This window comes from Dendrobates tinctorius, unplaced genomic scaffold, assembly GCF_039654945.1.
Source record: "Dendrobates tinctorius isolate UK_male_01 unplaced genomic scaffold, ASM3965494v1 ptg000142l, whole genome shotgun sequence".
Taxonomy (NCBI): Eukaryota; Metazoa; Chordata; class Amphibia; order Anura; family Dendrobatidae; genus Dendrobates; species Dendrobates tinctorius.
The window spans coordinates 1,080,690-1,105,112 of record NW_027361809.1 but is presented as its reverse complement, the minus strand read 5'-3'; the positions used below and the strand labels follow the sequence as shown (position 1 = coordinate 1,105,112).

Sequence of the window (24,423 nt, the reverse complement as noted above, 5' to 3'; positions counted from 1 at the left end):
GGTGCGTTTTTTTTTCTCTTTGTCCATGCTAATGTCCATGAATTTTCTGTCGCAAAAATGCTGCAAATTATGACACCTGCATTTTTGGAGCGTTTTTTCAACACCCATTCAAGTCAATGGGTGAAAAATGCTGAAAAAAAACGCAGCAAAAACGCTGAAAGCAGTGACATGCTCTATGTCCAAAAAATGCAGCAAAGCACAAAATCCAGATCACACAAAAAATCAATGTGTGTGCATGAGATTTCTGAAATCTCATAGGCTTTCCTGATAAAGGAAAAAGCAGCTGAAAATTAGCATTAAAAACAATGGAAAAAAAAAATGCAGCAAAAAAGTCCTGTGTGAACTTACCCTTATAATTCCTGTAATCTGGCATTTTACGGACCAGATCCAGATAATCCGATATGTGACATCGCTGCGGCATCAGTGCCCACCACAGCTCTGTATAATATCAGTGGCTGGTCATTGGGAATATACAGCCAACATCTGAGAGTTTCCTGATCATCAGGCGTTTACTACAAACGACCCTGCACACGTCCTGCCCCCATTTGTAACCGCCGTATACTCCTGGAAACTCGCCGTATAGCATCACATCATGATGTCGTTGCCTGGATATATGTATACAGCAGGACGCCTGCCCTGGGATGGCGTACATCGAGCAATAGGCATCAGGGCCATGTCAACCACTAATCCTTTGTGGTGAAAAGGAGAAAACCGGCACCACTGTGACACCTGTGGCTTGCTGAGCAGCTGACAATGATTCACACCTTGCCCCTGGTTCAAATATTGTCCATAGAAGAAAGATGGCTGCACTCACCGGCAATATGTAGGGGGCTACATTATATTCTATGGGGTCTGCTTTATACTATATGAGGGCTACATTGTACTGTATGGAGGGGCTACATTATACTATATAAAGGGCTGCATTATAGTCTATGGAGGGGCTGCATTATACTCTATGAGGGAGCTGACAAAGATGCTAGCCGAAACGAACGTCAGGGTGGACGCCACTCAGTCTTAGGAGTTCTGCCGTTCATGCAAGTTTTTTGTCCCTATCACTGATTGTTATGATTTACATAAATTCCCACAGGTGATTTACCACATACTGATTCCCTATGGCGTGAGCACTGCTTTACTTACATATGAGATTTCCCAATAGGGACTTCCTTTATAATGCTCCAACACTTTGAATACTGCACTGGCACTTTAACTGTGTGATGTTTCTGTTGGCTATATTATTTATATGATTATATCCATATTATTGAAATTATTTCAGCACTCCTTTTAACACCATCTTATCTACCGGGTGTGCGTCCTTGGTTTTTAATGTGATTTTACAGACAGCTTTTATCATTGCGCGGTTACCCGTTATCCTCATTAAATTTATTATTGTTATTATTTGGACATTTTTGGTTGGTTTTTCCTTTCTCTTCCCTCCCCCTTTCTATGAGGGAGCTGCCATATATTCTATGGAGGGGCTGCATTACACTGTATGAAGGGGCTGCATTATATTCTATGGGGGGGTTACATTATACTCTGTGGGGGGTGGCTGCATTATACTCTGTGGGGGGTGGCTGCATTATACCCTGTGGGGGGTGGCTGCATTATACCCTGTGGGGGGTGGCTGCATTATACCCTGTGGGGGGTGGCTGCATTATACCCTGTGGGGGGTGGCTGCATTATACCCTGTGGGGGGTGGCTGCATTATACTCTGTGGGGGGTGGCTGCATTATACTCTGTGGGGGGTGGCTGCATTATACTCTGTGGGGGGTGGCTGCATTATACTCTGTGGGGGGTGGCTGCATTATACTCTGTGGGGGGTGGCTGCATTATACTCTGTGGGGGGTGGCTGCATTATACTCTGTGGGGGGTGGCTGCATTATACTCTGTGGGGGGTGGCTGCATTATACTCTGTAGGGGGTGGCTGCATTATACTCTGTGGGGGGTGGCTGCATTATACTCTGTGGGGGGTGGCTGCATTATACTCTGTGGGGGGTGGCTGCATTATACTCTGTCGGGGTGGCTGCATTATACTCTGTCGGGGTGGCTGCATTATACTCTGTCGGGGTGGCTGCATTATACTCTGTCGGGGTGGCTGCATTATACTATATGTGGGCTGCATTATACTATATTGAGGACTATGGGGAATACATTATACTATATGAAGAACTATAGGGTGGATTATACTATGGGAAGTGAATTGTACTACATGGATGACTGGCGGTGTATTATACTATATGGAGCACTTTGAGGAGTGTATTATACTATATGGAGGACTGAGCAGTGTATTTTAATATATGGAGGACTATGAGGAGTGTATTATACTATATGGAGCACTATGGGGAGTGTATTATACTATATGGAGGACTATGGGAAGTGTATTATACTATATGGAGGACTATGGGGAGTGCATTATACTATGACAGTTGACATAGTTTGACAGTTAGAGTGATCAATGAGTGGAACAGGCTGCCACGAGAGGTGGTGAGTTCTCCTTCAATAGAAGTCTTCAAACAGAGGCTGGACAGATATCTGTCTGGGATGATTTAGCGAAACCTGCTTTGAGCAGGGGGTTGGACCAGATGGCCCAGGAGGTCCCTTCCAACTCTACCATTCTATGATTCTATATGGAGGACTATGGGGCACATTATATTATATCGAGGACTAGGGGGTGTAAACTGTAGATGTGCTGCTGATAACATGATACTGTATGGTGATCTGTTAGTGATCCATTAGTGAATGTTCTGTCCCCATCATTCTTTCTCAGATGGTGGAAAGAGGCTGGGAAACAAGTGAACGATTCAATATTGTCGATCACACGCATTTAGCGGTCTGAACTCAGTGCATGTAAATACAACCAAAATGCTTCTGTGTAATGTGCAATATAGCATTTGGGCCCCCATTTTAAACTTTGCCTAGGGCCCTAATTTGCCTAAAACCGGCCCTGGCTGCATGAACTCTAAACATGGCCCTGCTCAGGGAAGGGGTAGATGGCCGTTGGTTTACAGGGGTCTGTCAGAGGCTGTGTCTCCTCTCGCTCCATAATGAGCCAGCAAACATCATTGTTCTACCATACAGTTATGTCCACAAAGACCTCCTGTCCTCCAAACACCGAACCGGAACCTCCAAGAGCCATCATTCAGAGCATAGAAACATCTGACAGCTGTTCACAGGTGACTCTGCACAACGTGCCCAAATATATGAGAACATCACAGCGACAGTGATGTGTGATACAATCTGCCAAGCTTATCAAATCCAGTCATGTGTGATACGTTTTGCTGAGTAGCTAAGCCTGTCATGTGTAATACCCTTTGCTGAGCTGCTGTATCTAATCCGATCATGTGTGTTGCTGTTCGACAGTAGGATGAGCAGCGTTTCTGTGCTAGATAGATTCCCCCTCTCTATCTGTAGTAGTCGTGCTGCCTCCTCGGTTCGTCATAAAGCTTTACATCACTGCTTAGATCTAGACATAAACAATGAGATCACATCCACCGTCGGGGCTGTGGATCTCTGGTGTCTGAGACATGGATCTCCAGTGTATGGGACAGGGGCATAAGGTGGATCATCGGTATCTTGCCGTAGGGATCTCTGGTGTATGCGGGGGGTGCGTGGATCTCCACTGTCCTAGGGGCACAAATCTTTGTTGTTCTAAGAGCTACGTGTATCTTCAGTGTATGGTGATGAAGGGAGGATGGATTTCCAGTATCTCAGGGAACAATCGGATCTGCAGTGTCTTGGGCAGAAGTCTCAAGTGGCTAAAATATAGCACAGATATAGTTCTTCTCACAGCTGAGAGTTTGTTACAATCCTAATTAATCCAAACAGTAGGAACTGTCCCGGTTGTAGTAAAATATGACCACACTGCAGTGTGCAGGACATGGATCTTCTCGAGTCCTGGCTGCTCGTCAGAGAGGATCATCCTGGTCATACCACATCAGGGCAAGCCCACTGTTTCTATAGAACACCACACCAAGGCAAGCCCACCAATTCTGGAAAGCACCACACTGGGGCAAGCCCTCCGATTCTGGAGAGCACCATGCCAGGGAAAGCACACCAATTCTGGAATGCACGCCAGGGCAAAATCACCAATTTTGGAGAACACCACGCCGGGGCAAGCCCTCCGATTCTGAAGAGCGCCACGCGAGGGAAGGCCCACCAATTCTGGAAAGCACTACGCCGGGGAAAACCCACCGTTTCTGGAGAGCACCATGAGGGGGAAAGCCCACCGATTCTGGAGAGTGCCATGCCAGGCAAGCCCACCAATTCTGTTAAGCACCAAGCCAGGGCAAGCCCACCAATTCTGGAGAGCACCACATGGGGGAAAGCCCTCCGATTCTGGAGAGCACCACACAAAGGCAAGCACATCAATTCTGGAGAGCACCATGCAGGGGCAAGCCCACAAATTATGGAAAGCACCACACCAAGGCAAGCTGCCCAATTCTGGAAAGCATCAAGCCAGGGCAAGCCCACCGATTCTTGGGAGCACTACGTCAGGGCACGCACACCTATTCTCTGGAGAGCACCACACCAGGCAAAATCACAGATATTCTGGAGGGCACCATGACGGGGCAATCCCACCGAGTCTAGAGAACACCACACTGGGGCAAGCCCACCAATTCTGGAAAGCACCAAATCGGGGCAAGCCCACCGATTCTGGAGAGCACCACGCCCTGGCAAGCTCACCGATTCTGGAGAGCACCACGCTGGGGCAAGCCCACAAATTCTGGTAAGCACCATTCCTGGGCAAGCCCACCGATTCTGGAGAGCACCAAGCCAGGGCAAGCTTACTGATTCTTGAGAGCACCACGTCAGGGCAAGCCCACCTATTCTGGAGAGCACCACGGTAGGCAAAACCACCGATTCTGGAGAGCACCAAGCCAGGGCAAGCCCACCGATTCTTGAGAGCACCACGTCAGTGCAAGCCCACCTATTCTGGAGAGCACCATGCCGGGGCAAGCCCACCTATTCTGGAGCACCATGCCAGGGCAAGCCCACCGACTGTGGAGAGTATGATGCCAGGGTAAGCCCACCGATTCTGGAGACCACTACGTCAGGGCAAGCACATTGATTTTGGAGAGCACCACGCCAAACAAAATCACAGATTCTGGAGAACACAATGCCAGGGAAAGACGACCAATTCTGGAGAGCACCACACCTGGGCAAGTTCACGATTCTAGAGAGCAGGGCCCAGACTGAATGGGATGGATACCGTAGTAGAGGACGATCAAATGATTGCTGCCAAATGTAAGGATTATCAATTTACTAGGAAAATAGGCAAGCTCATCCGTAGGAACCCAGCACTGGGGTACAATGGTTATAACAGATTCAATAGTGAAGTCAGGGGCTCAGTGGTTATAATATGAGGTCACTAGTTAGACACTGGGCTCAGATATTAGAATACAGATTCACAAATTAGTTAAGGGGCTCAGTGGTTACAACACGGGATCACTAGTTAGGTCAGTGGCTCAGTGGTTATAACATGGTCACCAGAAAGGTTGAGTGGTTAGGCTATAAGTTCAGTAGTTAGGACAGGAACCCGGAATTATAAGAAGAGTTTAGTGATTAGGACACAGCTACAGAAATTATAGTGCTTAATAGAGAGGCTTAGTGATTAAAACAGTTTGAGAGGAAAAGGCTGGCCCCCTGTAGCTATAATAGGGGCTCAGTGGATATGTAGTCAGCACATGCAGCAGGAGATCAAACTTGTGGAAAGTAGAATCTACCTGGGATCTGCATGTTGTCCCCTTCATCCCGATACCACAACGTGAAGATTACAAAGTAGATGGTCAGCTCATGAGGACAGGGATGATGGCAGTGAGAAGAAAGAGGTTTAATTGTAAACTATAGAGAAGGGAGTCTTTCCCTTCTAATGTTTAGTCTTCGGTAACCAATGCGGCCACAGTCTAGCTCACATGAGGTGAGCACTTGGCTTTCCGCTAGTCGCCTTCAGGGCAGCCTTATTACAATGACTCATTTTTGCATTTGCGCCTGTTTTTTGTTGACTGCTTTTGTTTGTGCTTGATTCATCTTTCAACTAATGCTTTTATTTTAAGGCTTTTTTTTTGTGTGTTAGCTTGTTTGTTTTTTAGTTAGTCACTGTGCGCTGAGTTTTGTGTTCCCAGATGTTTTCACCCGATTCATCAAAATTTGCTGCAAATGTACTCCAGATCCCCCTGGGATGATCTTATGGACACAAGACAACGGTTGAAAACAGAAAAAAAATTAAATTTTTGACTTTGCGCAAAATATATGACACGTGTGACATTCTGATAAATTTGGCACTAATGGGACGGATTAATCAAAACTGTCTTCTTAGATATTCGTAGATACAAGAGCCAGCATATCCCTTAAGGCTATGTACCCACGTTGCAGAAATGATGCGGAAATTTCCACAACATTTCCGCACTCCCGCCCCGGGTAAAACGCATGCGAATTTGCATGCGTTTTTCCCACGGAAAACAAGCATTTTGCAAGCGTTTTTCGCTTGCACATTCCAAGCAATTAGAATCGCTCAGAAATGTGATATATAGGATGTTAAAATAATAAAAAAATAATGAAAAATATTGCTATTCTCACCTTCCGACGGCCCCCGATCTGCTCTGCAGCGCTCCTGGCATCTTCCGGTCCCAGTAATGCTTTGCGCGAAGGACCAGAGATGGCTTAACGCTAGAGACTGGAAGATGCCGGGAGCGTGCCGAGAGGTGGGAAGGACTTTGGGGGCCATCAGAGGGTGATTATATCACTATTTTTTATTTTTATTCTATTTTTTACAGGATTATGGTACCCAGGGCCTCGAGGAGAGTCTCCTCTCCTCCAGACCCTGAATACCATCCGCACATGATCCGCTTACTTTGTGCATGGAGGGCATAGCCACATGCAGAAAGTAAGCAGATCAATGCATTCCTATGGGTGCGGAATCACCGCGATTCCGCAAAAAGAATGGGCATGCTGCGGATTTTTTCGCTATGCGATTCCGCAGCGGAAAAATCAGCAGCATTAGCACAGCATTGTGGAATCCCATAGGATTGCATGGGATGCGTTTTCGTGGCGATTGCGCAGCAGAAAAACGCCGCAAACCCCCCCCAAAAAATACGCAAAGTGTGCACACAGCCTAAAAAGTCACCCCATCTATCCATGTGGCTCCTGCTGTTTGATGAATCAGCCTCGTTTTAAGGCGGTCTAGCATGCGGTTACACCTCCAGTTATCGAGCTCATTTCTGCGCTACAATTTTGCTGCGTTTTTGTGTCATTGCACAGCACAATAAGCTTCATCCCCTAGTCAGAATATTAGTAACAAATGTCTAAAATAAACATTGTACTAATAACTAAAGTAGTTTTCGGTGCAAATTACTCTCTCCGGCCGCAGGTCTGAAGTGGAAATGTAAATGCCTCATGGCTTCTCTGGAGGAGCAGAAAAATGATTTGATGGTCTGTAGTCTGGACGCCTGTCTTCTGCAGACCGATCTCATCCAAATCATCTAGACTGAAGAAAACGAATGAGTGAATCGAGCTCGGCAACATCAAAAGTAACGAGAAGAATGCCTGAGGGGCTGAACCTTCGCTGCTATAGGATAGAAGACCCCCAGGACAGCTTCAGGGATGAGACAGAATCTGGGTCCTATCATATGCAGCCAATAAGATGAAACACGTCCCTGTACTCAGACACTAGGGAACAAGCTGTAAATATAGACAGCACCGCTTAGAAGGCATGACTCTCTATATACCCCATAAAATGCAAGGAAATATGTGGAACTCCTCCTGGACAAATGCCAGATCATCAGATGTTTGCTACATGAATGTCTGCATAGAGAGACACCGGATATTGTAATACGGGAGAAAACAGCAAGCAGCAGCAGGACGAGAAACCCGGGGAGAGTGAGAAGAGCCCCAAGACGTCAGGAAGGAAGAAGCCCCCTATAATATCTGCTTCTGACACCCAGGAACTGAATCTACCCACCCTGTAATACTGCCCTGTACCCCGAGTGTCATTGTCCCGCACCCCGAGTGTCAGCGCCATTGTCCCGCACCCCGAGTGTCAGCGCCATTGTCCCGCACCCCGAGTGTCAGCGCCATTCTCTCGTACCCAGAGTGTCAGCGCCATTGTCCCGCACCCCGAGTGTCAGCGCCACTGTCCCGCACCCCGAGTGTCAGCGCCACTGTCCCGCACCCCGAGTGTCAGCGTCATTCTCTCGTACCCAGAGTGTCAGCGTCATTGTCCCGCACCCCGAGTGTCAGCGTCATTGTCCCGCACCCCGAGTGTCAGCGTCATTGTCCCGCACCCCGAGTGTCAGCGCCATTGTCCCGCACCCCGAGTGTCAGCGCCATTGTCCCGCACCCCGAGTGTCAGCGCCATTGTCCCGCACCCCGAGTGTCATCGCCACTGTCCCGCACCCCGAGTGTCATCGCCACTGTCCCGCACCCCGAGTGTCATCGCCACTGTCCCGCACCCCGAGAGTCAGCGCCACTGTCTCGCACCCCGAGAGTCAGCGCCACTGTCTCGCACCCCGAGAGTCAGCGCCACTGTCCCGCACCCCGAGTGTCAGCGCCATTGTCCCGCACCCCGAGTGTCAGCGCCATTGTCCCGCACCCCGAGTGTCAGCGCCATTGTCCCGCACCCCGAGTGTCAGCGCCATTGTCCCGCACCCCGAGTGTCAGCGCCATTGTCCCGCACCCCGAGTGTCAGCGCCATTGTCCCGCACCCCGAGTGTCAGCGCCATTGTCCCGCACCCCGAGTGTCAGCGCCATTGTCCCGCACCCCGAGTGTCAGCGCCATTGTCCCGCACCCCGAGTGTCAGCGCCATTGTCCCGCACCCCGAGTGTCAGCGCCATTGTCCCGCACCCCGAGTGTCAGCGCCATTGTCCCGCACCCCGAGTGTCAGCGCCATTGTCCCGCACCCCGAGTGTCAGCGCCATTGTCCCGCACCCCGAGTGTCAGCGCCATTGTCCCGCACCCCGAGTGTCAGCGCCATTGTCCCGCACCCCGAGTGTCAGCGCCATTGTCCCGCACCCCGAGTGTCAGCGCCATTGTCCCGCACCCCGAGTGTCAGCGCCATTGTCCCGCACCCCGAGTGTCAGCGCCATTGTCCCGCACCCCGAGTGTCAGCGCCATTGTCCCGCACCCCGAGTGTCAGCGCCATTGTCCCGCACCCCGAGTGTCAGCGCCATTGTCCCGCACCCCGAGTGTCAGCGCCATTGTCCCGCACCCCGAGTGTCAGCGCCATTGTCCCGCACCCCGAGTGTCAGCGCCATTGTCCCGCACCCCGAGTGTCAGCGCCATTGTCCCGCACCCCGAGTGTCAGCGCCATTGTCCCGCACCCCGAGTGTCAGCGCCATTGTCCCGCACCCCGAGTGTCAGCGCCATTGTCCCGCACCCCGAGTGTCAGCGCCATTGTCCCGCACCCCGAGTGTCAGCGCCATTGTCCCGCACCCCGAGTGTCAGCGCCATTGTCCCGCACCCCGAGTGTCAGCGCCATTGTCCCGCACCCCAAGTGTCAGCGCCATTGTCCCGCACCCCGAGTGTCAGCGCCATTGTCCCGCACCCCGAGTGTCAGCGCCATTGTCCCGCACCCCGAGTGGCAGCATCATTGTCCTGAATACATTTTCTCCAGTTCATCTCTCACCGTTTCAGGGAATCCCGTGGTATCCTACAGTCGGCAGCAGTTTGGGGGATGGCTGCATTCTTGTTGGCGGTCATGGTCATTTCTGCTCTCTGTGGAGCTCAGAACCTGGGACAGAAAGAGACAGTGTAGTTACAAATCTGCTCATCAGCTGATCACACGCAGCTCAAATTAACGCAGGAAGAGAAATCTGCATCACTGGGAAGCAGCTATTCTGCATTTCTATTGATGACTCCTAAGGGTACATGCACACGCTGCGGATTGGGGTGCGGATTTGGCAGCGCGGATTTTGTAAAATCCGCAGGTAAATCTGCAGGTCAAAAGACCTGCGGTTTTCTCTGCGGTTTTGCCCTGTGGATTGCTCTGCGGTTTTGCCCTGCGGTTTTTCATCTCCACAATGGAGGAGATGGCAAACCGCAGCGGAATCCGCAGAAAGAATTGACGTCAATTCTTTCTGCGGTTTAGAAACCGCAGGAAAACTGCACGGAAAAATCCGCACCGTCTGCACTGCGGTTTTTAATATCCATAGGATATTATGGTACTGTACACCGCAGCCAAATCCGCTGCGGAACCGCAGCAGAATCCGCGTGTGCACATACCCTAAAAGATGAGAGATATCCTGGGTGCAGCAATATATGGGAGACCCAGAGACTATAAATGATGAGAGGATTTATCCATAGTAACCTCTGCGAGTATCACCAGTGACAACGCTGCACTGGATCCTACAATAGCCGGAATCATCAAGACTGACCTTTAGGACGGTGGAAATTCCGCTACGACTGGAGGTCATGTTAACACCAGACCCTCCGATGACAGAAATATGTTCATCACCCTGAATAGCAGCAGACTACCATCATCTCTGAGAACCAGTAAACTCCCTCTGTACGGTCACAGCTTAGCTAAAACCTGGAGAAATCTCTAAACCCCACTAACATGCGGCAGATAAAAATCGATGACCATCACTGGGTGACATCTGCATGGAGCAGCGCAGCCGACAAGATTAATATCCAGTGTCTCCTGATTGCAATCTGTGAAAACATGCAATTAGGAAAAAAGTCCTTACTGACATCAACAGAACGAGCAGCCCCCTTCTGTCAGCACATAGTGTGGGGCTTTAGAGCAGGAAACTAATTTCATGCACCTACATCGTGGCCAGACCTTATATTCATATAATATTGTCCAATGCAGACACCAGTAGAGGGAGCTCAGGAGCTTAATGCATACAGATTTACTATAGAGTTCAATATATTGATCGTATACATGGAGCTCCCCCTAGTGGTGGCTGCAGACAGGATCTTATCATGTATCTCTGTATACAGGGAGCTCCCCCTAGTGGTGACTGCAGACAGGATCTTATGTATCTCTGTATACATGGAGCTCCCCCTAGTGGTGGCTGCAGACAGGATCTTATCATGTATCTCTGTATACAGGGAGCTCCCCCTAGTGGTGACCGCAGACAGGATCTTATCATGTATCTCTGCATACAGGGAGCTCGATCCGGATAAGGCAGAAATTTAAAGCGAGAGAGGGAGAGAGAGAGAGGGAGAGAGAGAGAGAGGGAGAGAGAGAGAGAGGGAGAGAGAGAGAGAGGGAGAGAGAGAGAGAGGGAGAGAGAGAGGGAGAGAGAGAGAGAGAGAGAGAGAGAGAGGGGGAGAGAGAGAGGGAGAGGGAGAGATTTTTCAGCTGCCAGAACCGAGTTTAGGGTTAAATTTCCGGCTGAGTCAATTCCTCCGGGCATGCACACTGTAAAATGCGGATCCGGCTGGCCAAAAAAAGTTGCATTGTCCGTCCGGGCAAGTCGGCGGACGCCAAAATTTTGGCGGATCTGTATAAAAAACGGATCCAACAGATGACCATCCGTCAAGATCCGCCGGTAATACAACTCAATGGGAAAAAAAACGGATCCGCCAAGAAAAATGGCGGATCTGTTTTTTTAGCAAAACGGCAGATTTTGACTGATGGTGACAGACAGATGTGTGAAAGAGGCCTTAGTCATACATATCCAGGGCAGCTGCACACTTCAGACACGCCCAGGGCAGCTGCACACTTCAGACACGCCCAGGGCAGCTGCACACTTCAGACACGCCCAGGGCAGCTGCACACTTCAGACACGCCCAGGGCAGCTGCACACTTCAGACACGCCCAGGGCAGCTGCACAGATCACTCAGATGCCTGGAACAGCTCAGCTGAGATGCCTTTACTTCCTGCATCTAGCTCCTAGAACACATCTCCTCCTACGCAACACTGCAGATCCCACAGACGATTAGACAAGCGTCTGGGCCGATTGCAGCTCTAACTGTGACTGGAGTAAAGCTGGACTTGCATATCGGTCAGGCACATGTCAGAAGATTTCTTGCAGACAAGATCCCGTCATTCATTCAGTATGTGATTTACACAAAGAATCTCATCACCTTCCTAAATCCACAGAGACCCGTCTCCGACACAAGAGTGTGGGGGATCAGCCAAGTGCTAGGCCGGGGTGGGAGGGAAGGGGTACAGCAGGCTTGTCAGGGTGTTAGGGGGGCAACAAGTACAGCACATTCATATATTCATATGGCTGTTAATATCATTGAATAGCTTTATGTTTTACAGACAAGCATCTTCATTCCAGACCGCAGTCACGTGACCTCCTCTCCTCGTGGTTCGAGAGCTTTATTCTCCCCATTTTCCATGTTCTAAGTTTGGATGATCAAGGAAGAAGCAAGTGGGGGAAGGGATCCCGGAACCGGCCCCTCAGACGTTACATTTATGGCCCCATAAATAGAAATGTTATATTCCCGCATAATTCTATAAATATTATCAGCCGCCAGATGACGCACCGCCAACCCACTGCACCATAAATACCACGCTGCTCCATAAAAGACATCAAAGGCAAACACTGCACCTTCCCAGAGATTGCGAGCCCCGATGTGCAGAGCAGAAAGCGACCCCAGGTGGAGAGAGCGGGATAAGAAGATCAGTGCCGGATCACAGGGCTGCAGGAGATCACTAACAGTAACAAGCGGATAATGTGCAGGGATGACACAGTGAGAAGCTAAAAAGCAAAGTGTATTATAAGGCTACTTTCACACATCAGTTTTTTGCCGTCAGGCAGGATCCGGCTATTTTTAGAAAAAACGGATCCGGCGTAAATTTTGGAGAACTGTAGAAACGGATCCGTTTTTCTGCCGGATCCGTCTAGCAGTTTATATCTGTTTCCTGGGGGCTGACCAATTGGATCTGAGCATGCGCAGACTTAAAAAACGGATCCGGTGGCTGGATCCGTCTTTTTCTGGATCCGGCGCCCATAGACTTTCATTGTGGCAAAAAGCTGGAAGCGTCAGATCCGGCGCTTCCGGCTTTTTCGCCGGAGACAAAAAACGTTACAGTAACCGAGAGAAATAGCCGGATCTGGCAAAAAACGGACGAACCGCAATGTCATCCAGCGGTAATACAAGTCAATGGGGAAAAACCGGATCCGGCATTTCACCGGATCCGGTTTTACAAAAAAAAGCCGGATCTCGCCTGACGGCGCAAAACGGATGTGTGAAAGAAGCCTAAGGATCTTTGATTGCTGTCAGTGAATAGGAAACATTCTACTCTACATCTAGAAAAGGAAAATCCTTCCTGACCTGATACCTTCTCAGAGCAGAGGGTTTGTAACAATGGCATTCTTCCAAGGTAATCCTGTGCAAGCTGAAAAGCATGGAAGAGACTTCTCATTCAGTGACAACAAGCACAAGTCTTAACAATACCCAGAACGATCCCAGGAACCATGCAGGGGATGATACCGAGGATACAGAAGACAGTAAAGAGGACGATACAGAGGACGATCCCGAGGACCATCTCAAAGACAATCCTGGTGATGATCCCAGGGACGATCACAAGGACGACACAGAGGATACAAAAGACAGTAAAAAAAAAAAAATGATACAGAAGAGGATCAAGAGGATACAGAAAACAATACACAAGACGATCCCGAGGACGGTACCGGGGACGATCCCAAGGACAATACCGAGGACACAGAAGACAGTAAAGAGGACGATACAGAGGATGATCCCGAGGACTATCTCAAAGACAGCACTGGTGATGATCCCGGGGATGATCACAAGGATGACACAGAGGATACAAAAGACAGTAAAAAAAAATGATACAGAAGACGATCAAGAGGATACAGAAAATACAGAGAAGGATACACAAGACAATCCCGAGGACAATCCCGAGGATACAGAAGACAGTAAAATGGACAATACATAAAACGATCCAGAGGACGATCCCAAGAATGATCCCGAGGATACAGAAGACAATACAGAGAATGATACACCAGACGATCCCAAGGAAGATACCGGGGATGTTCCAGAGAACGATCCACAGTACGATACAGGGGATGATCCAGAAGATGATACCGGGGACAATAAACAGGATGTTACCGGGGACAATCTTAGGGATGATACTGGGGACGATCCAGGGGTAGATCCATAGGACAATCCCAGTGAAGATACAGAGGACGATACAGGGGACAATCCAGAGGATGATGCTGAAGACGATACCGAGAACAATACAAGGGACGATCCTGAGGAAACCCAAACTAAAGTGGAAAGTGACAGGACTATTATACTACTGAATAACAGCTCACCTATTACTGCTGACAACCAATGGGTCATGTCACATCGACTGAGGCGTGTTATTTCCACAAAATCTGTGGCTCTGCTGCGATTTTATAAACATCTACATGTTGCCAAGACCTGACTGCATGATGCGAATAAGCCCCAACATCAGAAGTCAGGGCCAGTGTTTGCCTCATACCCAGGTGCAGAGATCCTTCAGATTCACTTTTAATCGGTTTAATAAACCATAAAAAGTTTTCTTGGAGCTCAGACATCAGAGCGGAAAGGAATCTGTGACAGAGAGGGAAAAAATCCTGAATCGCAAGATGTCCCTATTTGGTGGGGAATTTAGCCGCAAATCAGAGATCTAGGAAATCAGAGTGTACCACACAGGATCAGGATCAGGATCATCATCATCATCATCATCTTTATTTTTATATAGCGCTAACAAATTCCGCAGCGCTTTACATTTTGCACACAGGATGGGATTAGATACACAGCTCAGTAGTCAGTATCACACAGGGGAGGATTAGATACATGGCTCAGCAGATAGCACCACACAGGATTGCTGAGCTGTGTTTCTAATCCTATCCTGTGCGATACTGTTTGCTGAGCTGGGTATCTAATCCTATCCTATGTGATACTGTCTACTGAGCATAGAATTGAATGTTAGAGTTAGAAGGGACGCTCAGGGTCATTGAGTCCAACCCCCTGCTCAATGCAGGATTCACTAAACCATCTCAAACAGATGTCTGTCCAGCCTCTGTTTGAAGACTTCCCTTGAAGGAGAACCCACCACCTCTTGTGGCAGCCTGTTCCACTCAATGATTACTCTCACTGTCAAAGTTTTTTTCTAATATCTGTGTCTGCCGTTTTTTCTGCCGCATCATACTGTTTACTCAAGTACAGTCTGTGATCTATTCGTATACCCAAGTCTTTTTCACATGTGCTGTTGCTTAGTTCTATTCCTCCCATTCTGTAGATGTCATTTTTGTTTTTCTTGCCCAGATGTCAAATCCTGTATTTCTCCCTGTTAAATGCCATTCTATTATTTGCTACCCATTGTTCATGCTTATCTAAATCCTTCTGAATCCTTTGTCTTCTCTAGTGTTAGCTATCCTTTCTAGCTTTGCAACGGCTGCAAATGTGATCAGTTTACCTTCAGTTCCCTTATCTAGATCATTTATAAAAATGTTGAACACTGGGGCCAGGACAGAGCCTTGTGGTATCTCACTTGAAACACTCTTCCAACTGGATGTGCAACCATTTATTACCATTCTTTGAGTACGATCACCGAGCCAGTTATGAATCCACCTAACTGTAGCCTTGACAATCCCATACTTGGTCATTTTTTTCAATAAGCATAGTATGAGATACTTTATCAAAAGCTTAGCTGAAGTCGAGATATAGTATATCTACCGCATTTTCTTGATCTACCCAGTCAGTGATTCCATCAAAGAAGGAAATTAGATTAGTCTGGCATGTCTTGTTTGCAACAAACCTATGCTGGCTCTGGTTAATTACTGTATTCTTATCCAAGTACTTGCATACATGCTGTTTAATAATTTGTTCACAGATCTTTCCTGGAATAGAAGTAAGGCTTGCTGGCCTGTAATTTCCTGGTTCCATCTTCGTTCCTTTCTTGAAGATAGGGACAACATTTGCCCTTCTCCAATCTTCTGGGACTTCTCATGCTCTCCAGAATTTTTCAAAGATTCTTTCTAGTGGTTCTGCAATTTCCTCTGCTAACTCTTTCAGTACCCTATTAATGTAAACTAGCTAAGTGTTTTCTCGCCATCTCTGTTTTTAAGATAGTGTGAATTCTTTTATTGTTTTGATGGCACAATGAAGATCAGTTGGTGTTACATTTGCTTTCTTAAGCTGGAGTCACACACAGCGACTCACCAGCGATCCTGACGATATCAACGTGTCAGGATCGCTGGTAAGTCGCTATGTGATCGCCGGTGAGCTGTCAAACAGACAGCTTCACCAGCGATCAGCACTGCGATGCCGAGCGCCCGACGTCGCTGTGTACGTTAGTTACCAGCGTGCTGATACAAGGAGCTGGTAACTAAGGTACACATCAGGTATCTAAGAGACGTGCGTCCCTTAGATACCCGATGTGTACATTAGTTATCAGCTCCCTGCATCAGTGCGCTGGTAACTAACGTACACATCGGGTATCTAAGGGACAGCGATCAGCGACTGGCCCCCCTGCCGGTATCACTGATCGCTGTAGGAAAGCCCTGGACATTTTTTTGGTCGCTGGTCTCCCGCTGGCCAGCACGCATCCCTGCGTGTGACAGGCGGAAGACCAGCGATCAGCTGGTAACTAACGTTCACATCGGGTATCTAAGGGACGTAAGCAGGCTCCTTGCATCTTCTCGCCCAACTACTTGCACCAGTGACCCATTTCCGTCACATCTCCTCCAGTCCCTTTCCCCTGCTGTGACCCCTCACCTAACTAAAATATTTAACCTCTCTCTCTCTTCTGGTATTTTTCCCTCCTCATTTAAGCATGCCATCATACATCCACTACTTAAAAACCATCCCTCGACCAAAACTGTGCCGCTAACTATAGACCTGTCTCTAATCTTCCCTTCATCTCTAAACTCCTGGAACGCCTGGTCCACTCCCGTCTTATCCGCTATCTCTCAGAAAACTCTGTTCTCGACCCTCTCCAATCTGGTTTCCGCTCTTTACACTCCACTGAAACTGCCCTCACTAAAGTCTCTAATGATCTGCTAACAGCTAAATCAAATGGTCATTACTCCATGCTAATTCTCTTGGATCTCTCTGCAGCATTCGACACTGTGGATCATAAGCTCCTCCTCACTATGCTCCGTTCCATTGGCTTCAAGGACACCGTTCTCTCCTGGTTCTCCTCCTATCTCTCCGACCGCTCCTTTACTCTATCTTTTGCCGGTTCCTCCTCCTCTCACCTTCCCCTTACTGTTGGGGTCCCCCAAGGATCGGTTCTAGGCCCCCTCCTCTTCTCCTTGTACACTGCCCCTATTGGTCAAACAATCAGTAGATTTGGTTTCCAGTACCATCTCTATGCTGATGACACCCAATTATACGCTTCTTCTCCTGACATCACGCCAACCTTTCTAGAAAACACCGACGATTGTCTAAACGCTGTGTCTAACATCATGTCCTCACTATATCTGAAACTGAACCTGTCAAAGACTGAACTCCTGGTGTTTCCTCCCTCTACTAATGTACCTATACCCGACATTGCCATTTCTGTGTGTGGTTCTACTATTACTCCCCAGCAACAGGCCCGCTGTCTTGGGGTCATACTTGATTCCGAGCTTTCCTTTGCCCCCCACATTCGATCACTGGCTCGCTCTTGTCATCTGCACCTCAAAAACATTTCTAGAATTCGACCTTTTCTTACTTTTGACTCTGAAAAAACTCTTACTGTTTCTCTTATTCATTCTCGTCTCGACTATTGTAACTCTCTTCAAATCGGTTTCCCTCTTACCAAACTCTCCCCTCTCCAATCTGTCTTGAATGCTGCAGCCAGGATCATATTCCTCACCAATCGTTACACCGATGCCTCTACCTTGTGCCAGTCATTACACTGGCTACCCATCCACTCCAGAATTCAGTATAAACTTATTACCCTCACCCACAAAGCCCTCCATGGCTCAGCATCACCCTACATCTCATCCCTTGTTTCAGTATACCACCCTACCCGCGCCCTCCGTTCTGCTGATGACCGGAGGTTGGTATCCTCAATAGTCAGAACCTCCCACTCCCGTCTCCAAGACTTTACACGTGCCGCGCCAATTCTTTGGAATGCACTTCCCAGGTCAATACGATTAGTCCCCAATCCCCACAATTTTAAGCGTGCCCTAAAAACGCATTTATTCAGACTGGCCTATCGCCTCAACACATTAACCTAATCTATCCCTGTGTGGCAGAGCCAAAAGTTTTACCATAACCAGGTTCCCAGCATCATGTTCCCACATGCTTTATGCATCCATTAGCCCTCTGTGTCTGTACTGTCACACACTTAACATTATGGCTAGTCCATACAATCAGGGCAACTGTTACCACCCACCTTTCGTGTCTACCTCTTTCCTCATAGACTGTAAGCTTGCGAGCAGGGTCCTCTTTCCTCTTGGTATTTGTTATAATCTACTGTATGATTATTGTTATGCTGTAATGTCTATTGTCTGTACGAATCCCCTCTGAAATGTAAAGTGCTGCGGAATATGTCGGCGCTATAAAAATAAAATTTATTATTATTATTATAAGGGACGTGCGTCCCTTAGATACCCGATGTGTACGTTAGTTACCAGCGCGCTGGTGCAGGGAGCTGGTAACTAAAGGCCCCGTCACACTAAGCGACTTACCAGCGATCCCGACACCGATATCAAGGTGTCAGGATCGCTAGTAAGTCGCTATGTGATCGCTGGTGAGCTGTCACATAGACAGCTTCACCAGCGATCAGCACAGCAATGCCGAGCGCCCGGCATCGCTGGCCATCCTGTAAAAAATAGAATCAAAATAAAAAATATAGTTATTCTCACCTTCCAACGTCCCGTTCAGTCATCCTGCCTCTCTCCATGCTCCGGTCCCAGTGATCCTTTGCATGAATGACCACGACATGTCACAGTCTCGCGGGATAACAAAGTCTCACGGTCATTCGTGCAAAGGATCACTGGGACCGGAGCGTGGAGAGAGGCAGGATGACTGAACGGAACGTCGGAAGGTGAGAATAACTATTTTTTTTATTATTTTTTACACCTGATCGCTGGTCTCCCGCTGTCACACACAGCGATGCATGCTGGCCAGCGGGAGACCAGCGACCAAAGAAATGTCCAGAGATTTCTTTCAGCGATCAGCGATACCGGCAGGGGGGCCGCTCGCTGATCGCTGTCACACACAGCGATCTCGCTGGTGAGATCGCTGTTACGTCACAAAAGTTGTGACTCAGCAGCGATCTCGCTACGGAGATCGCTTAGTGAGACGGGGCCTTAACGTCACAAAACTTGTGACTCAGCAGCGATCTCACTAGCGAGATCGCTATGTGTGACCGGGGTCCTTAGAGAACACAGATGCAAAAGAGGAATTTAAATGTTCAGCCTTCTCAACATCATTTTTTACCTCTTCACCCTTTTCATCCTATAGCATCTTTGTCATTTCTTTTGCTTTGAAATAACCCAAAAATCCTTTTTTTGCTGCTTTTTGTCTCCCTTGCAAGCCTCACTTCATTAGTGGCTTTATCTCTTCTAACTCTTGCCCTGCATTCCCTGCAGACAGCATTATATTCTTCTTTAGATATGCCCCTTCTTTCCGTTTAATATACGGTACATTTATTTTTGCCTTTTTTACAAGCGATAAGTTCAGTTTTCATCCACCCTGGTCTTTTTAAATACTTCCAATTCTTTCTTTTCGGGATTGTTACCGATTGTGCGGTGAGAATTTCATTTAGCAAAATCTCCCATCCTTTTTGGACATTTGTCCTTTACAACATCCAGCCATTGGACCTTTCCTACCCTCTTTCTGAGTCCAAAATCTGCCTTTCTGAAGTCCAACCTTAAAGTCTGAGTCATCGCTGCTCTTCCTCCTTTTGCAATACAAAATGTGAGGATAGCATGATCGCTGCCTTCTAAATTCCCAGCCACCTTTACTTCCTTAACCATTTCTTCTCTGCTGGTAAAAATTACGATCGAGAACGCAGATCCTCTTGTTCTCTCTTCCACCTTTTGAAAGGTATCTAATCCAATCCTGTGTGATACTGACTGCTGAGCCGTGTATCTAATCCAATCCTGTGTGATACTGACTGCTGAGCCGTGTATCTAATCCTATCCTGTGTGATACTGGCTGCTTAAAGAGTATCTAATCCTCTCCTGTGTGATACTGTGTTCTGACCTATGTATCTCATCCCATCACGGGCTTGCAGCCCGGGTCTCCTGGATTGTCACCTCTGTAGACGTTGGGTGCAGCAGTTTGCGGTGTACGCGGGGCCTTGCCGTTTATGCCGCTATCAATCTAATGAGGTCATCAGCTACAAGAACTGTCAGAGGAATACAATATTGCCAGATAATTGTCTCCAGCTGTGAAATGCACAGAATTCTGAAAGAAAATCCACCGATCGCCAAATATTTCTCCTCTGAAAGCAGCCTGGTGACCGGGTGACGTTTTCCTTAATACTGCCTTAGTTATTATAATGCCTTATCCCCACCATTAAAACAAAATGTCACCAAACCTTCCTCACTGCCGAAATGTCCATTTAGTGTTTCTTTCTTTCTGCCATCCTCTCCAGGTTGGATCCAGGGTTTTCTGAAATGCCCAATACCGGACCTACTATCACTGTATTCTCGCCCACTTTTCCAGGTTGGATCGAGGGTTTTCTGGGAGGCCCAATGCCGAATCTGTTATCAATCAGGTCTCGCCCTCCTCTCCAGGTTGGCTCCTTGGATTTCTGGGACGCCTCATGCTGGATCTGTCATCGCTCTCACCTTGACCTCCTTTCCAGGTTGGATCCAGGGTTTTCTGGAAGGCCTAATGCCAGATCTGTTATTGCTCTCACCTTACCCTCCTCTGCAAGTTGGATCCAGGGTTTTCTGGAAGGCCTAATGCCGGATCTGTCATCGCTCTCACCTTGACCTCCTTTCCAGGTTGGATCCAGGGTTTTCTGGGCGGTCTTATGCCGGATCTGTTATTGCTCTCATCTCACCCTCCTTTCCAGGTTGGATCCAGGGTTTTCAGGGCGGTCTTATGCCGGATCTGTTATCGCTCTCACCTCACCCTCCTTTCCAGGTTGGATCCAGGGTTTTCTGGGAGGCCTAATGCCGGATCTGTCATTGCTCTCACCTCGCCTTCTTCTCCAGGTTAGATCCAGGGTTTTCTGGGACGCACGATTCCGTATCTGTCATTGCTCTCTCCAGATGGAGTCGATAACTTTGAGTTTACTTCTGTGGTCGGTTCTGAACTGTTTACATATTTTCGGAGGCAAACAGTAAAATCCTTTCCCGCTCGGCCTCCTCAGCTACAATTCCTTTTGGTTTAATTTTAACACTATTTTCCTTGTTTAGCTAAGGAATTGGTGCAGGGCTGCAAATATGTAATGTGGCAATGTGTGGCCGGTGGGGACAGTAGTGCAAACCATTCCAATCCAATTGCAGGTGTGACCTAGTCAGTCGTTAGTGGGTATGGCTGAGATCTATGAAAATCGGTGCAGAGAAAAATGGAGAAGCATCTCACAGAAACTAAATTATTGCATGTGGGGAAGCCATTTCATGTTTGTATTGCTGTAGTTTTTTTGCACATCCCCTCATTGGGTCCAACTGTGGAACAAGATAGTGCAGTGTCCATAGTTGGACAGAAGAGATGTCTACATGCAATATATTGTTAAAGTGCCTCCAAGATTAGTCCAGTACAACAACTAATGTGCCAAAATGTGGGAACGATCCCATAGAAAATGGTGGAATCAGCTCCGGCATCAGTTTTCCCTGTGCTTTATTTTTCCCCTCTTGAGTGATAAAGGACAGCTAGATACAATGTATCTAAAGATATTTACCTATCAGTTTAGTTAAGTAATAAACCCTCAAATGTGAATTTTTCACAAAATGCATGCCTAGTGCATATTTCCTCCCTACTGGGGAGATTCTTGAAGAGCCAGGATGCGCTCTACAGCCACCCATCCAATTCTAGTGACGGTTGGCAATGCTTCACGTTGTGCTTGGCCAAGTCATCACATATTGTCCCGTCCCTGTTGTCCTTAGAGGAAACCAGAGAATCTGTAGATATCCTTGCAAGAATACAGGGGTGACCTACAGCCCCCGAAAGTACAGTGCGCACCAAACGGGCCGATGCTTCCAGAGGCCACGTTCCCAGGACTGTGAGACACAGCTTCAGTCCTGCACTTGAAGGGGAGAGACGACTTCAGTCCTTAGAGCACTGGTCTCACTTGGACATATGTTGTGGATTTTTTAAGTATTCAGAGCATACAGTATATCACAGCGGGAGTATCACAAAGGACACTATGGAAGTCCTCAATCCCTCGCCGATCCAGCGCAGAAGCTCTATAGATCCGCCACCGATGCACGTTCTTTACAAGCTGACCAGCAATGACGAGCCACACCACAGTCTCAGGGATTACGTGGCATACTGACGGGGGATAGGTGAGCGCTCATGGCACCATAATGGCAGCTTGTAAATAAGGATTTTCTGGGGATCCACTGGCTCATCTGTGCTGGAATCCCAAGGACTATGGAGGGCTCTTTGTATCTTTCCTTATTGGTGCTTTAAAAATAAAAAAACACTATAAGAACACGCTGCAGGTGCAAACCCAACAGAGAAATTAGGAATGGGAGCGTCCTGGGACCGGGGCCAGTCCGTGTCATCAGGGATGGCAGCACAAACACAAGATTCACATCCGAAAGCTGAACTCCCAGGACAGCCGGAAAAGTCCATATCGGGAGAGAAAAGGTTAATGTTCAGGATTGGTGCAGCCCCCCACTCGCCACTGACCATACATCATTCACTCAGGGACAGGTTTATACAATTTGTGGCTCTGCAGCCAAGGCGGACTACAAATTCCAGCCTGTCCACTCAGCTAGGCATCATACTCCATTTTCTCCAGTAGATGCAGGTAATGAAGTTAGTCTACTAGTACTACAATGACTGCTGTGAGCAGAGTCGCCTGAAAAAAAAGGTTAATCAATTCTACAAGCAGCAGAAGGGAAGACCACCGCAGACCCCAACAGACAATGACGAGCAGCGGGAGACGCTAATTATTATACATTTTTATAGCACCATTTATTCCATGGCACTTTACATGTGAAAAGGGGCAAATATAGACAAGTACAATAAACATGAGCAATACAAGGCACACACAAGTACAGGAGGAGAGGGGACCCTGCCCGCGAGGGCTCACAGTCTACAGGGGATGGGGGAGGATACACTAGGAGAGGGCAGAGCGGTTGTGCCTCAGTTCAGTAGACTGAGCATCACTGCAGGTTGTAGGCTTGTAGGAAGAGGTGGGTCTTCAGGTTCTTTTTGAAGGTTTCCGTGGTACGGGAAAGTCTGATGTGTTGGGGTACAGAGTTACAGAGTAGGGGGAGGCACAGGAGAAGTCTTGCATGCGGTTGTGGGAAGAAGAGATAAGAGGATAACAGAGGAGATCTTGAGATGATCGAAGGATACGTGTGGGTAAGTGCTGGGAGACCATGTCACAGATGTATGGAGGAGAGAGGTTGTGGATGGCTTTGTATGTCATAGTTAGGGTTTTGAACTGGAGACTCTGGACGATAGGAAGCCAAGGAAGGGCTTGGCAGAGAGGAGAGGCTGGGGAATAGCGGGGAGACAGGTGGATTAGTCGGGCAGCAGAGTGTAGGATGGATTGGAGTGGTGCCAGAGTGCTAGAGGGGAGGCCAGAGAGTAGGAGGTTGCAGTAGTCGAGGTGGGAGATAAGAGCATGCACTAGTGTTTTTGTGCTTTCATGGTCAAGGAATGCACGGATCCAGGAAATATTTTTGCGTTTAATCAGAAGAGGGACGACTGAACACAGGCCGTGACACTGGGAAACCTTATGTTGTGGGTCACTCTGTATATGTCAAATCTCAAAATATCCCCAAACTGTAATACAAAGATGTCATTACAGTCCAGATACAATATCTTGTAACCGTATTACTAATCGCCATGCGCATTCACAGGGACCGCACCGGACCGGGGAAAAGCAGAATTTGTTTTCCTAGGATTCATCCAGAAGAGTCTTTTTAAAAATACATAAACTATATCAAAAAACAAAGGATCTGCCAGCGAATCTAAGGCCTCATTCACAGGTCTGTGCTTCTCAAAGAGCCAATGTGTGCCCATTATAGTCTATGGGGCTGCTCACACGTCCATTTTTTTGTCACAAATAGTGTGTCTGTGCAAAACTCAAGGAGACATGTCCATTTTTTTTTTTTACGGTGCCACAGATGAAAAGTGCCTGTACAAATCAATGGCATCAGCGCAAAGTCTGTGATTAACACTGCCACAAAGAGAAGCTTTGTCACTTATTGATCCACATGAGAAGCAACACTGATCATAAAATGTGACGAAACACTGACAGTAAAAAGTGACCAAACACGGATGGTAAAAAGAGACCAAACACTGACAGTAAAAAGAGACCAAACACTAACGGTAAAAAGAGACCATAATAATAAATAGACACTGATGGCACACTGACCAAGCACTGACAGTAAAAAGTGACCAAACAC

General features: G+C 47.9%; 1 protein-coding gene across 7 annotated transcripts in view; it reads right to left on the bottom strand.

Annotated features, from left to right (window-relative positions):
• Nucleotides 1-24,423, bottom strand: part of DENND2B (DENN domain containing 2B) — a 272,711-nt gene that overhangs the window by 124,229 nt on the left and 124,059 nt on the right. For all 7 annotated transcript variants that reach the window (XM_073545194.1, XM_073545193.1, XM_073545195.1 and 4 more), the window contains one exon: nt 9,618-9,722. In XM_073545194.1, coding sequence (XP_073401295.1) covers nt 9,618-9,697 — 80 coding nt within the window. In that variant the 5' untranslated portion in view covers nt 9,698-9,722. The remainder of the gene's footprint in view (nt 1-9,617; nt 9,723-24,423) is intronic.